Source organism: Hyla sarda, chromosome 8 (genome assembly GCF_029499605.1).
Source record: "Hyla sarda isolate aHylSar1 chromosome 8, aHylSar1.hap1, whole genome shotgun sequence".
Taxonomy (NCBI): domain Eukaryota; kingdom Metazoa; phylum Chordata; class Amphibia; order Anura; family Hylidae; genus Hyla; species Hyla sarda.
In genome coordinates, this window is record NC_079196.1 from 50,292,959 (window position 1) to 50,309,207 (window position 16,249).

A 16,249-nucleotide genomic window follows, 5' to 3' on the forward strand; every position below is an offset into this window, starting at 1 on the left:
CTTGGGGGACTTTGGAGTCTGGGTGAGGAAAGTACAGGGGGGGGGATTCTGCCATACAGAAGAAACAGTGTGTGGCCATATTATGTTCAGGGGTACAGTGTGTGGCCATTTTATGTTCAGGGGTACAGTGTGTGGCCATATTATGTTCAGGGGTACAGTGTGTGGCCATATTATGTTCAGGGGTAGAGTGTGTGGCCGTATTATTTTCAGGGGTAAAGTGGTTGGCAGTATTATATTCAGAGGTATAGTGGTTGGTTGTATTACATTCATGGGTACAGTGGTTGGCAGTATTATATTCAGGGGTACAGAGGTTGGCTGTATATTATTCAGGGGTACAGTGGTGGGCTGTATTATTTTAAGGGGTACAGTGGTTGGCTGTATTATATTCAGGGGTACAGTGGTTGGCAGTATTATATTCAGAGGTATAGTGGTTGGTCGTATTACATTCAGGGGTACAGTGGTTGGCAGTATTATATTCAGGGGTACAGTGGTTGGCAGTATTATATTCAGGGGTACAGTGGTTGGCAGTATTATATTCAGGGGTACAGTGGTTGGCTGTATATTATTCAGGGGTACAGTGGTGGGCTGTAAATTATTCAGGGGTACAGTGGTTGGCAGTATTATATTCAGGGGTACAGTGGTTGGCAGTATTATATTCAGGGGTACAGTGGTTGGCTGTATATTATTCAGGGGTACAGTGGTTGGCAGTATTATATTCAGGGGTACAGTGGTTGGCAGTATTATATTCAGGGGTACAGTGCTTGGCTGTATATTACTCAATGGTACAGTGGTTGGCTGTATATTATTCAGGGGTACAGTGGTTGGCACTATTATATTCAGGGGTACAGTGGTTGGCTGTATTATATTCAGGGGTACAGTGGTTGGCTGTATATTATTCAGGGGTACAGTGGTTGGCAGTATATTCCAGGGTACAGTGGTTGGCTGTATACTATTCAGGGGTACAGTGGTTGGCTGTATATTATTCAGGGGTACGGTGGTGGGCTGTATTATATTCTGGGGTACAGTAGTTGGCTGTATTTTATTCAGGGGTACAGTGGTTGGCAGTATTATATTCAGGGGTACAGTGGTTGGCAGTATTATATTCAGGGGTACAGTGGTTGGTTGTATATTATTCAGGGGTACAGTGGTTGGCAGTATTATATTCAGGGGTACAGTGGTTGGCTGTATATTATTCAGGGGTACAGTGGTTGGCTGTATTATATTCAGAGGGTAAAGTGTGTGGCCGTATTATATTCAGGGGTACAGTGGAAGGTTGTTTTATATTCGGGGGTACAGTGTATTATAATCACCAGCTGACCATTACCAGTGAAAGAGGTGCCTAAAAAGGTGCCTTTTTTAGGCACCTCTTTCACTGGTAATGGTCAGCTGGTGATTATAATGTTTTGTTGCAAAGAGGATTTATGAATATTTCGGTCGTGTACAGGACCATACCTGTTGTGTACAATAGGGGTACAGTGTATGGCAGAATAATTTTCAGATGTCATGGTATTTGGTAGAGTTATAAAAATCATTGTCTTCATACAGAGGATGTAGATCTGCTGACATAGTGAGTAGTGTTGAGCGGCATAGGCCATATTCGAATTCGCGAATATTCGCGAATATATGGACGAATATTCGTCATATTCGCGAATATTCGCATATTCGTAATATTCTCGTTTTATTTTCGCATATGCGAATATTCGCGTGTGCGAAAATTAACATATGCGAAAATTTACATATACATAAATGTGCATAAACGAAAATTAGCATATGCAAATTTTCGCATATGCAAATTTTCGCATATGCGAAAATTCGCACACCAGTCTCACACAGTAGTATTAGAGCCTTCTTACACCACATAAGCTGGAAGCAGAGAGGGATGATCACTGTGATGTGTACTGTGAAAAAAAAAATGAATATTCGTAATTACGAATATATAGCGCTATATTCGCGAATATTCGCAAATTCGCGAATATGCGATATTCGCGAATAAAATTCGAATTGCGAATATTCGTGAGCAACACTAATAGTGAGGACCAATGATGTCTGGGCATCAGACTCTACAGAGAAGATGGAGCTGGAAGAAGACCTGATATCTGGACCAACAGAGAAGACGTCACTCAGGTCAGTGATATCCTTGTGTATTCTCCTAACTGTCCCATCACTGCTGTAGTCACTTTTAAGTCCTGCAGTCGTGATGGGTGACACTGTACTCCAATCTGTGGTCTCCAGCTGATACAAAACTACAACTCCCATAATGCCTGAGGCTCCAGACATGATGGGAGTTGTAGCTTTACAACAGCTGGAGATCAACCTGGGGGTTTTAGACTATGCAGCCCATTTTATTTTGGTAGGGGTCTGACTGTTGGGACCCCCACCAAAAAATAATTGGGCTGCATATTCTAGTATGCCCGGGCCTATTTTTGGTCCCAGTCCAGCCCTGGCTGCCCGTGACTGTGCACAGGGGAAAGATCTACAAAGCCTCCAGCTATTGCAAAAGTAGTAGTTTTTCAACAGCTGGAAGCACTTTAGTTAGGAAATACTGGTATACAGTATAGACACTAATAATGTAAACCCATGTACAGGGTAAGTAATGTAATTTCATACAGTGACCCCACTCACTATACTCACTATTCTGCTAGTGAGGTCACTGAGTACATACATTATATTACTTATCCTGTACTGATCCTAAGTTATATCCTGTAGATCTTTTATTAAAATTTCAAACATAACAATAAAAAAATTACAAAACATAAACATATCATATCCGACAGAACATAATCAATATAACGATCATAAAACCATCACCATAGCATAAAATACAACACCGGTCCACCCCACACTCATTCCTGCACACAAACAAATATATACATTATTTACAAAAGACAGATTCCTATAATACCTATTATACCCATACCATACTAATAAACTATATACACTAATACTAAATGTGAATTTCCTGGCCCAGTTGCAATACCAAAAACCCAATACCAGTAATATACCAAAAAGAATAACAACAACAACAATAATAATATATACAAAATAATAAAAACCAACACAAACAAAATAACACCACATTTTTTTTTTTTTTTTGGGCCCTGAGCTGGTCCCGCATCCCATGCCCCCAGTACATGTTACCAGACGTCCATGAACCAGTCCAGGATTTTCTGTATATATAAAAGTCCCATACAAATCCCCTCCCCCCTTTTTAACCCACCACCCAACCTAAACTAAACCCAAACCCCAGGTGGCATCACACAATATATACAATATATACATTACATAAAATATACACAGACTAACAATATATACAATACATAAGTATACAAATAGACTACAACAATAAATACAATAACAAATACATATAACAATATAAGCCAAACAACAAACCCCTAAAGCTCAAGTTCAGCGCCTGCAAGCCCTATATTACCATAAACCAACTGCTCAAAACAAAAAGACTAATGTGCCAGCATCAGCCCACCACCAGGGGGAGACAACAGGCTAAGGCACTTTAAAGGCAGAGCCCCTCCATAGACGAGAGGCCCTGCCAGCACCCAGCCTCTCGTACTCCAGAGAACGCACCTTCACCAGGTCACTGAGAATGTTCCTAACCACCACATCCACAGGGAGGATTTTACGCTGCGTCGACACTAAACACCGTGCGTTCCACGTGTAGTACCTGACCACTGAGCTGACTAGGAATAAAGTGCACTGGTCCCAGCCTCCAAGGTTTCTGAATGCCCCATAGGCCCATTCCGCATAGGAGAGACTGGCCAGCCGAGGCCAACCAATGGAAGCGCCCACCCTGGTGTAAACCTCTGTGTTAAAGGGACAATGAAGCAGAAAATGCTCCATGCTTTCCAGCATGCCTCCACACTCTTCGCGGGGACATCCCCGGTCATCAGAGACACAGTTTCCCATGGAAGCAGCGCCAAGTCAAGTCCCAAAACTTCAAGGGGATCCTGATAGAATTCAAAAGCTCTAAACCCACCTCCAGATCCCGACTTGGGCAGTCCTTGAGTGCCAATGGCCTCTGGAAATGAGAAGACAGGACCCTCTTGTCAAGGAATTTCCTCGACAGAGTCCTAATCTCCCACATCCCCAGACCCCACCGACGAATAACCTTCAGAACCGGGGCAGCATAAGCCGGGAGATGCCCGTGTGGTGTGCGAAGATCCTTCACTTGCCCTCCTGTCTCCCATTCCTGGAAGAAAGGCAGAAATCATCCCCTACAGGAGGATACCCACGGAGGAGCCCTCTCTGACCAGAGGTTTGCTATATTGGTCTTAAGAAAGGTATTCACTAGGAACACCACAGGGTTGACCATACACAACCCCCCTAGTCTCCTCGTACGGTAAGTAACCTCCCTCTTCACTAGGTTCAGTCTATTCCCCCATAACATTTGGAAGAACACACTGTAGACCCGGGTCCAAAGAGGTTCTGGCAACATGCATACACTGCCCAGATATATCAGCAAAGGGAGCAGGAAAGTTTTCATCAGGTTAACCCTTTCCCGGAGGGTCAAAGACCAACCCTTCCACTGATCTACCTTCTGAGCGGCGATCTTAAGCCTGCTGTCCCAGTTTTGTTTGGGGTAATCCCCTTGACCAAATTCGATGCCGAGGACTTTTTCCGATTCCTGGGGCTCTGGAAGGGCGTCCGGGAGATCAAAATCAGGATCTCCCCCTCCCAGCCAGAGACTCTCACACTTATCCTGATTGATCTTGGACCCGGATGCCTCCGAGTAGCGGTCCACCTCTGACATCACCCATCTGCCCTCCTCTTGTGAGGAGACAAACACGGTGACATCATCAGCGTACGCTACCGCCCTCAGAGCCGAATCCGGCACCGCCAGGTCCATTCTCACCCCCGCCAACGGTCCACAATCAATCCCTCTAAGGAAAGGATCGATTGCAAACACGTACAGCAAAGGGCTCAAAGGACAACCCTGACGGACACCAGACCCAACCTCAAAAGAGCGGCCAATCCAACCATTCACAAGCGGGAAACTCTCTACCCCTACATACAAGGTCTTAAGCCAATCAACAAACCCCCCTGGCAGGCCACATCTCAGAAGGACAGACCAGAGGTACTCATGGTTAACCCGGTCAAATGCTTTTGCCTGATCCAAGGAAAGCAAGTACCCCTTCCAGTGGCCAGCCCTACCCTGCTCCACAGCCTCTCGGCCACTGAGCACAGCACTGAATGTACTGCGGCCCGGAACAGAGCAATGCTGAGCCCCCGAAAGGAGCCGGGGTGCAAACTCCACCAGCCGGTTAAACAGCACTTTTGCCAGAATCTTTCTGTCCACATTGAGAAGTGCTATGGGACGCCAATTCTCAATGTGGGACGGGTCTTTACCCTTTGACAGGATGATTAGCGCTAACCTCCTCATTGACTTTGGCAGAGTGCCCGAGGATAGATACTCATTAAAAACCACGGTCAAGAGGGGAACCAAAGTGCCCTTAAAGGTCTTATAGAACTGAGATGTTAAGCCATCCGGACCGGGTGACTTCTTGAGGGCAAGCCCATCAATAGCCATCCTGACTTCCTCTTCCCGGATCATCTCTGTCAAACATCAAGAGAGGGGTCTACTCCTGGTTCAGGGACGGTTTCAGCCAAGAAAGCTGATACCTTATCTTGATCTAGATCCTTCCTTCCCAAGAGGTGCGAGTAGAAGGATCTGACGACCTCCAGGATCCCTGATCTGGACCTTTTCAAGGATCCCGTACTATCAATCAGTCCTGAGACTACTTTACTATTCACTGACATCTTGCAGTTTCTGTAAGGGTCGGGCGAGCGGTACTTCCCGTAATCCCTCTCAAAAACCAAAGATGCGTGCCTATCGTACTGGCACTTCATCAGCAAGGACTTCACTCTGGAGATATCATCACGACTACCTCCAGTCGAGACAAGGTTCTCAAGTTTCTTCCTCAGGCCCTGGTACAAGCGGTACCTGTTTAGGCTTCTGAGGCCCGAGAGCTGGCGGAAGAATCTCGCAACCCTTTCCTTGAAGATCTCCCACCACTCTGACTTACTGCTACAAAGGCCCAGCAATGGTACCTGGCTCTGAAGAAAATCCTCAAAGGACTGTCTTATCTCCGCTTCTTCCAAGAGAGACGAATTCAGCTTCCAATAGCCTCTGCCCATCCGGGGGGTCTCTGTGACATTCAGAGAAAACAAAATTAAACAGTGATCGGAGAACTCCACCTCAACAACAGACACTGCTGAAGAGACGGCTTCCTCCTTTAAATAAAACCTGTCTATCCTAGACCTACAACTACCCCTATGATAGGTGAATCCCGCGTGGCCTGGGGTGTGCCGGATGTGGACATCCACCAGGCGAGCCTCACTCGCTATGCTATTAAGGGCGACGCTATCATAAGTCAGCTTGTCTCTGGCACCTCCCCTGTCTTGGTGCCTCGTGACAGCATTAAAGTCCCCTCCAAAGACCACCTGCCGACTTGTAAAAAGATAGGGCTTGATCCTCATAAAGAGGCACTTCCGGTCCCACTTAGACTGTGGGCCATAGATGTTAATAAGGCGAAGTTCTTGTCCCCTCATGAGGACATCTAAGATCAGGCACCTCCCCATTTCTAACTCGATAACCCGTCGGCATTCTACCGCTGCGGTAAAAAGGACCGCCACTCCGCTATACGGCTCGGCCCCAAGAGACCAGTAGGAGGGCCCATTCCTCCACTCTCTTTTAGCCTTGTAGATAGATGACATATCTGTTAGCCTGGTCTCCTGCAAAAATAAAATATCAGCATTAATATGGGTAAAAAAATCATAGGCAGCAAATCGAGCCGTATCTGACTTAATGCTGGCGACATTAATGGACGCCAGCGTCAACGGAGAGGGTGCCGCCATCAAGGGTGATTGAGTTAAACAGCTTTCTTTTTCCCACTCCCCTTCTCACCCTCCACATCAGAAGAACTCTTCACCCTCTTTAGAGAAATAGAAGTGTCCATCTCACCAGATGTCGTTTTACTTTCCTCGTCTCCGGATTCCAGGCCAGTCCCTTCCCCTGAGGACATAACCTCCCCAGAGGAAGAGGACTCGGCGCCCCCTGGAAGCCCCTCTGCCACCTCCCCCTCATCCTCCCCCTCCGAAGAAGAGGAGGAGACGTCCCTGAGGGGTCGGAAACGATTGGAAAGGCCAACCAGAGGGGAGTCAGTTTTGCCTTCCTGTGGCACCTGGACCAGGGTGGGAGAAGATCTTAAATCTCCCTTTTTTTTTCTACTTGTACCCCGCTTTCGTGTCTCCTTCTGCCATCCCCCATCATCCTCCTCCACGCTATCTGAGGAGATGGCACCTTCCTCATTCTGGATCCTCCTGACCTCCTCATTCAGCTCGCCATCCCTCAGGGTCTCAGCAGCAAGGTTGGCCTCTGGGACAGAATGAGAGGTTGTTCCGGTAACCCGGGCTTTCCCCATCACCCTATCCCTTTGGCGTTTATCAAGACGTCTTAGTTGGGCTGGTGTCTTTTTCTTGCTGTTCCTCACTGACCCCTCAGTTCCTCCACCCCTGCTAGTCCCCTCCCCAGCAGATTCCGGCTCGTGATCTTCACCCGCTGGGGACAAGACTGCATTAGCGAAAGAACGAGGACAGCGACTGAATGGGTGACCTAAGTCGCCACACAGGTGACACCTAATCTCTGCACAAGATGCGGCAAGATGGCCTACACCCCCACACAAGGCACATTTCTGCACCGTACAGTTTGCACTGAAGTGTGTGGGGTCACCACATCTGTGACAGAGCTTCGGCTGACCCCGGTAGAAAATCTGGATACGATCCCTACCGAGAAAGGCAGAGGATGGAATATGGGTAACTGTATTTCCTGAACGTTTAAGTTTTACCAAAAACGTCCAGGCTCCTGACCAGATGCCAAACTCGTCCCTGTTCTTCTGCGGGACCCCCATTACCTCGCCATACCGTCCTAATCAGGTGATGATGTCAAAACAAGAGAGTGATTCGTTACGGGTCAAAACGGTCACTCTCTTGATTTCGTTTTGGCGAGACAATGCCTGTATGGCAAAGTCTCGCCAGCCGGTCTCATTCTTTACCAATTCATAATTCGACCAGAAAACATCAAGCCCCTCTGGCCGAACAAAACTGATATCGAATTCAGGAGTACCGTAGGGATGTATCAAGGCTAAGATATCAACTGCCTTGAAGCCCATCTTTAGCAAGAGTTCAACCACTTTCGTCCTTGAAGGACACATATCTTCGCCCTGCCACCGAAGACGGACTACATTCCTACGGTTACTACCTGCCCCGGCTGTTGGGAGGGACCACACAGTATCGCCCCCTCTTTCCTCTCGGAAGGCAGAGAGACCGTGTCTCTCTATCCAGAAGGACAGATCAACTGCTCTACCCTCTACATTAATCGACCTTTCCCCCTTTTTCAGAGCTTCCAGGAGACGTCGCTGCAATAAACCGTCCCTAGAGTCAGGAGACGAGGAAAGTATTCTACTTCCCCCAGCAGTGACATTGGCATAACTCCTATGGTCTGTCACCACTGGGGGGGCAACCGGACCAGACCCTGCACCTACACCACTGCCGATGACAACATCCCCACCACCCCCAATGACAACATTAGCACCAACTCCAATAACATGGTCACCACCTCCCCCAAAAACACTTTCCCCAGTAACATCAATCTCCATCCTCTCCCCAGTCATACATCCCCCAACCCCATTTACCCCATCACTCACACTGGCTGGACCAGCAACAGGTAAAGCGGCAAATGATGATGGTGATGTTGATACATTTTCAGTCCGTTTTGCCTCGGCATCACGGGGCACTAGAGCTGGGACAATCTCCGCTGGCAGCATGCTTACCCAGTCTAGAGGAGGCCCCAGTCCTGTTCTTGTTAGTGCCCTCCGCCTCATCAGCAATTTCTCCAGTCTTATCATGGTGCCGCTGATCAATGGGATCAGCGGCGCCAATACAAAATAAGATTTGTTCTTTTCTTTTGGGAGCGTCTGCTACATCTGTAGTCACCGCGACTACCTCAGGCACTGAGTCACCCCCCCCTCCCACAGGGGAGCAAACTACAGCCCCGGAGTCTGCCTCTATGCCCACTGCTGGGCTGCCCTCACTGTCCGGCCTTGCGGCCAGTGCCTTCTCTACTCCATCCCTGCTACTGCAAACAGGCATGGAGTTTTGCGCCCTTTTAGTACCTGTACTCTCCCCGCTCCTTTGCACCGAGTCCACCACAGAACACGGGCTGGGCTGGGTAACGGGGCTTGCACAATGAGCTGACCCAGCGGCCGACTCAGGGTTTACAGGGAGGGGGGTGTAGATGTAACTCACCACTTCTTGCTGCTTTGGCTTGGTCTTCTTTTTCTTACCCCCAGGTGCCTCATCTGGCAGCTCATCTCCGAACACCAGATTCTGAGAACACACTGGGGATTCCAGCATACGTATCTGGGCCATTAGCGCCCCTCCCTGGTAGCTGTTGTCACTGTCCTCCCCTGAGTCGGCAGGTGATACTGCTGGCTGCTGTGCAGGGGGCCCACTGTACGGGGCCTGCTGCTGTTGCGACAGGCCACCAGGTGGATCTGGCGGCTGTTCTCCCTCTATCTCCTCCTCATCATCCACCTGGCTCTCAGGTTGCAGCCCCATCAACCTTCTCTGTTTCTTTTCATCCATTTCTCTGAAACGCTCTTGATTTTTCAGCTTTTCTTTAAATGGTCCACTCATCTCCAGCAATTCCTCCTTTCTTTCCTCCAAAGCATTTATTTCAGCCATCAGACCTTTTATCTGTGCCTGGACTTCAGGCTTCTTCTTCTTTGGGGTAACCTCCAGCCTAGAACGGACATGGCGAAGTTCCTCCTGAAGCCTCCTCACAGCTTTGCTGGCGTCTTCATACTCACGGAGGTGACTTACGACCCGGGTAGTATAGGTGGAAATAGACTCCCGGGTCCTCAGCATTCCCCAGCCTTCCTCACTGAGGTCGGCTTCACCTCCGTGAGTACTCTGCCTTCCTCCAGATGACCTTGGCTTTCTGCTGTCAGCACCCAGCTTTCCCAAATTGGGATCCTCGTTTCCAGAAACCTTTCGGCCTCTTGCCTCTGTGGGGGGTGTTGGAGTGACATTGCTGCGACTCCGGGTGGATCGCCTAACCCCCAGATCTTCTGATGTACAGGCCGCTTGCTGGCCTCTCCTGCTTCCCTGTGGCCTACTCCGGGAGGCAGAAGCCTGGGCCTCGCCTCCCTCACTCATCCCTGGAAACCCACTCCCTCCCTGGGGAGGAGAAAGCAGGTCCCAGGTGGAACAGGTGGTAATTCCCTGGAGCTCAGGAGGCACAGCAGACACCACCACACAGCTGAACTGAAGCAGAACCACACCCACAACTGATTGGCTCCCACTCCAGAGCTGTACTCAGTATTCTGCTGGTGAGGTCACTGTGTACATACATTACATTACTTATCCTGTACTGATCCTGAGTTATATCCTGTATTATACTCCAGAGTTGTACTCACTATTCTGCTGGTGAGGTCACTGTGCACATACATTACATTACTTATCCTGTACTGATCCTGAGTTATATCCTGTATTATACTCCAGAGTTGTACTCACTATTCTGCTGGTGGGGTCACTGTGTACATACATTACATTACTTATCCTGTACTGATCCTGAGTTATATCCTGTATTATACTCCAGAGTGGCCCCACCCACTGAGCGGCCCCGTTCCATTGATCCTCCTTTTTTGGCTCCGCCCTCTGCCATGCCCATGGCCCGTGCCCCGGATCTTTTGAAGGCCTAGCAACGCCCCTGGTTTCCAGTGTTACGGTAGTCAGCCTTGTCCTCCTCCTTCTTGACATATAGAGTAGAATACATGAAAGAAGTATGAAAAGAGAATTGCACTAACTTACATCTGGCAGAGACATGACAAACTCATGCAACTGCGCCTTCTTTGCAGCCTCAATCACTTCCTCCGAGGAGACGTCTCGAGCATTATCGCCATACTTGATATTGTCTGCAATGCTTCCTTCAAATAGCACAGGCTCCTGGGACACTATGCCAATCTTGCTTCTCAAAAATGATATGTTTATGTTGGTAGATGCACGTCCATCCACAAGCTGTATGAAGAGTAACGCATAAGTGGTTAGCAGTGCCATAGAACAGCATTTCTCAACCTGCGTGCCTCCAGCTGTTGCAAAACTACAACTCTTAGCATGCCCGGACAGCCTTTGGCTATCGGGGCATGCTGGGAGTTGTTGTTTTGCCACAGCTGGAGGCACCATGGTTGGGAAACACTGGGACATGTACATCAAGGATATAAATAAGACTTATTTAATGTTTTTATGTTTCAAGCATATTTTTCCCTTTTCCATTAATTCTCATTTTACCCTAAAATAGGAATAGAACTATACGGGAATGGTTTCTTTCTTTCTAAAGGTCCCCATAGCAGCGGAATGGCACATACACCCTTGATGGTTAGGAAGATTATCCATATTCCCTTCCTAGTAAATGTACCAATCTACCTAATTCTACTGAAGAATAATTAAAGGCATATTCCAGGACATTTTTTTCTTTAGCCTATGAGCCTATGTAATTCTATGTAATACAATTCTATCACCTCCGTGCACCGCTTTGTCCTGTTTTCATGCACAGGACCTACACCTGGAAGTGCTGTAGTGCAAGTCTATTTATTTTACTGTTGTCTCTGACCTTTTCCAGCATTCCATGTGGCAGATCGCTTCTTTCATTTTTCATAGGCCTCTTTAAAAATGAAAGAAGCAATCTGATTGGTTGATATGGGCAACTCAGCAACTTTTCCTCTGGACAGGTTTTGATAAATCTCCCCAAATATGTCATAAGTCACATGCCCTCCAGGGGGTGTGGCTATGCTGCAGTGGGTAAGTGAATAGTAATACTTCAGTAAATACATTCAATCCTGCTACCACTCACCCACTGCAGCACAGCCATGCCCCCATCCAGATATGTTGATTGATTGGTTAAAAAATGTGTCTTTTTTTTGTCCCCACAGCTATTATCTGAGTGTCTCTGCGAAGAGACCAAATACAGGAAATGTGGGTGGACAAGCAGGGCTCTGTACACTGAGGACAAGCAGGGCTCTGTACACTGAGGACAAGCAGGGCTCTGTACACTGAGGACAAGCAGGGCTCTGTACACTGAGGACAAGCAGGGCTCTGTACACTGAAGACCAGCAGGGTTCTGTACACTGAGGACAAGCAGATTTCTGTACACTTAGGACAAGCAGGGCTCTCGACACTGAGGACAAGCAGGGCTCTGTACACTGAGGATCAGCAGGGCTATGTACACTGAGGACAAGCAGGGCTATGTACACTGAGGATCAGCAGGGCTCTGTACACTGAGGACAAGCAGGGCTATGTACACTGAGGATCAGCAGGGATATGTACACTGAGGACAAGCAGGGCTCTGTACACTGAGGATCAGCAGGGCTCTGTACACTGAGGATCAGCAGGGCTATGTACACTGAGGACAAGCAGGGCTATGTACACTGAGGATCAGCAGGGCTCTGTACACTGAGGGCAAGCAGGGTTATGTACACTGAGGATCAGCAGGGCTCTGCACACTGAGGACAAGCAGGGCTCTGTACACTGAGGACAAGCAGGGCTCTGTACACTGAGGACAAGCAGGGCTCTGTACATTGAGGACAAGCAGGGCTCTGTACATTGAGGACAAGCGGGGCTCTGTACATTAAGGACAAGCGGGGCTCTGTACACTGAGGACAAGAGGGGCTCTGTACACTGAGGACAAGAGGGGCTCTGTACACTGAGGACAAGCGGCGCTCTGTACACTGAGGACAAGCGGGGCTCTGTACACTGAGGACAAGCGGGGCTCTGTAAACTGAGGACAAGCGGGGCTCTGTACACTGAGGACAGGCGGGGCTCTGTACACTGAGGACAAGCGGGGCTCTGTACACTGAGGACAAGCGGGGCTCTGTACACTAAGGACAAGCGGGGCTCTGTACACTGAAGACAAGCGGGGCCCCGTACACTGAGGACAAGCGGGGCCCTGTACACTGAGGACAAGCGCGGCTCTGTACACTGAGGACAAGCAGGGCTCTGTACACTGAGGACAAGAGGGGCTCTGTACACTGAGGACAAGAGGGGCTCTGTATACTGAGGACAAGCAGGGCTCTGTATATTGAGGACAAGCAGGGCTCTGTACACTGGGGACGAGCAGGGCTCTGTGCACTGGGGACAAGCAGGGCTCTGTTCACTGGGGACAAGCAGGGCTCTGTGCACTGAGGACAAGCAGGGCTCTGCGCACTGGGGAGAAGCAGGGCTCTGTGCACTTGGGACAAGTAGGGCTCTGTGCACTGGGGACAAGTAGGGCTCTGTGCACTGAGGACAAGCAGGGCTCTGTGCACTGAGGACAAGCAGGGCTCTGTACACTGAGGACACGCAGGGCTCTGTGCCCTGAGGACAAGCAGGGCTCTGCGCACTGAGGAAAAGCAGGGCTCTGTGCTCTTAGGACAAGCAGGGCTCTTTACAATGAGGACAAGCAGGGCTCTGTACACTGAGGACAAGCATCTCTCTGTGTATTGAGCACAAGCAGGGCTCTGTACACTGAGGACAAGCTGGCCTCTGTACAATGAGGCTCTGTCACACTATTCAGGCTCACACCTCAGGATGACTGACAAGCCAGGATTCCGCACAGGGCCCTGCTTGCTCTGCCCTCACTTCCTGTTTTTGGTCTCCTCACAGACACACATGGAATAGCTGCAGGGACAGCATTTTTTCAACAAAAATATAAAAACAGTGTAAATGAAAATGTAAAAATAAAAATGGGCTGTGTTCTTAAAGGGGTATTCCGCCCCTAAGCATGCTATCCCCTAGCCTTTGGATAGAGAATAAGATGTCTAATCGTGTGGGTCCTGCTGTAATCTCTGCTGCAGCACCCCAGTCACCCGGTGCACAGAGCCAACTCCGATCCGTGCCACATGACTGGCAACCCACCTCCATTCATGTCTTTTGGAGGCTGTGTACTAGCTGTCACACCCCCTCCTATAGACATGAATGGAGGGAGTGTGGCGTGACGTCACGAACGCGGAAACCGCAAGCTTCTGTGTTCAGTACGTGCCATGCCAGGCCGGGATCATGGAGGGTCCCAGCGGCCAAAGCCCCCACAATCAGACATCTTATCCCCGATGCTTTGGACATGAGAACGTCCGTATTCCTTTTGCGACACTATTTTGACCACTGATCTCATTCTCATATCCAAATATTACAGTCGTCTCCAAACTACAACTTTCAGCATGACAGCCAGTGGCGATGTGGAGACCGCTAAAGTAAAACATCCTCTGTAAAGCTGTAATATACAAGACAATGTACTTACCACTTTTCCTTCATCTGGATCATAGAATCTCTCCAGTAACTGGACACTTGTACTTTTTCCACAACCACTGCTGCCCACAAATGCAAGCGTCTGGCCAGATTTGACTTTAACCGAAAGACCTTGTAACACCATTGTCACCGGACGGCTGGGGTAGGTAAATTTGCAACTTACGAATTCAACGTCTCCCTTGAAATTGTTCTGTTTTAAAGAAATGTACACAGTATGTAAATAAACCAAGTCATGTATAATCTACTATATTCAAATACACATGTACTTTATCCTGTTCTGTACATGTAGATGTTATCTTCAGCCACCAAAATCTTCATTTCCGGATTTTTATGATTTGGGAATCCCAAATAAAGGACTGCTTCCTCCATAATGTGACAGCCTCATCCATTGCATGAAGTTTTAGTATTTACTATATGTAGTTTCATTTGTCAATACTGTAATGTTAAAGAAGCACTCCAGGCACTTTTTTGCCTATATCATGCACATTCACCATCAATAGTCCTACAGCGCCATTTGTCTTATTCTAGCACAGCTGCATCTATGTGTCTAATTGGGTCATGTGATCACAATTCTGACTCTCCAAATCCTCCAGTGCCTAATGGTTACAACATGTCAGATTCTGACTTCCTGTGGACTACAGCATGACATCATGACCTACCAGATCCCCACCTACTAGCTTCCAGACTCCTCCCCACCCAGATCTGTGTATTGCTGCTATCTCTATCAGATCAGGATATATAGTAGTTATACACCTCCCCTGAGGCTGTGTTCAAACATTGTGTTTCTTGCTGCCTTTTTTTTCAGTTTTTGCTGTGATTTTCCCCAAATCATGGCAAGAATGGAGAAATATTGCAAAATTGTGCAAAATATGGAAAAAATATGATAATTTTTACCTTGATTGTGGAAAATCAATGCTACATGCAGTAAAAATGTGTTAAAATGCAACAAAGCCTAAAGACATCAAATCTTCATAAAACACCTTAACTGTGATTATTTGTAAATTCACTATCTCCTCTCGGCTATATTTCCCAAAATATGCACTTTGAGTAAAAACGCATGAAAAGTGCACAGTGTGCACTGACACCAACCCCCTTATGAGTCTAATGAGTTCATCTGGGTGATCTTCAGCACTAGCAGCCTGATGAGATGACCAGGTGCAGTGATCAAACGCCCCAACAAAAGCCAAGGATTCATGGAAAATGTAGGCAGCATTTTTAAGTCATTTAAGAGATTCTGTGTGCATCCAACATGGAGCCTACCCCATGCCTGCCACATCAGCTAAAAGAGGTAAGCACAAGGCATACACAAAAAACCTCTACATTATTCTAAAATAATAGCCTATGCTGCACTACATAAACAAAACAAAAAATATGGAATGTTTTTTTAGTGTTTTTATTAGATGACCCATTGCAACAAAAATCAGGAGATTATTAAAAGGAACATAGTTAGTGTGTGGTTGAAACCACAAACAGCCCAGAGTTCAAGTTCGATCGGAACTAAACTTTTAGCAAAGTTCTGACTGAATTCAGGTTCTACAGGTTCTGTTCCCTCATCAGAGAAAGTTCACACACACTAGAGAGGAAAGCAGATACAAGGTAGTTTGCTGGGGAGAATCCTATAGGCTGCGCACTAGTGTACAGAGAAAATACAGCTTATAATTGGGTCCGGATCTTGTTTAAATTTTAAATGCAATCCTTATATTAAAGGTTTGGTGCACCGCACCACTCACCCGGAGATGTGGGGTCCTCTGTCCTGGTGTCTTTTATAAGGCTGGGTACAGTGTTATACACTGCTCACCTGGCTCTGGTTTGGCTGGGTGTGGGGTGAGTACTGGGTCATGGTGTGCTGGTGTTGGGAGTAGCCAGATTAGATTGGGCGCTGGTAAATGGAATCATTCGA

At 47.8% G+C, this 16,249-nt stretch overlaps 1 protein-coding gene across 1 annotated transcript in view; it reads right to left on the minus strand.

The window, feature by feature from the left end:
* The window catches only part of ABCB11 (ATP binding cassette subfamily B member 11), a 95,885-nt gene that overhangs the window by 12,717 nt on the left and 66,919 nt on the right, over positions 1 to 16,249 (minus strand). Inside the window, exons 23-24 of the mRNA XM_056534394.1 lie at positions 14,342 to 14,539; positions 10,885 to 11,091 (exon numbers count right to left, since the gene is read on the minus strand). Of these exons, the coding sequence (XP_056390369.1) occupies positions 10,885 to 11,091; positions 14,342 to 14,539 (405 nt within the window). The remainder of the gene's footprint in view (positions 1 to 10,884; positions 11,092 to 14,341; positions 14,540 to 16,249) is intronic.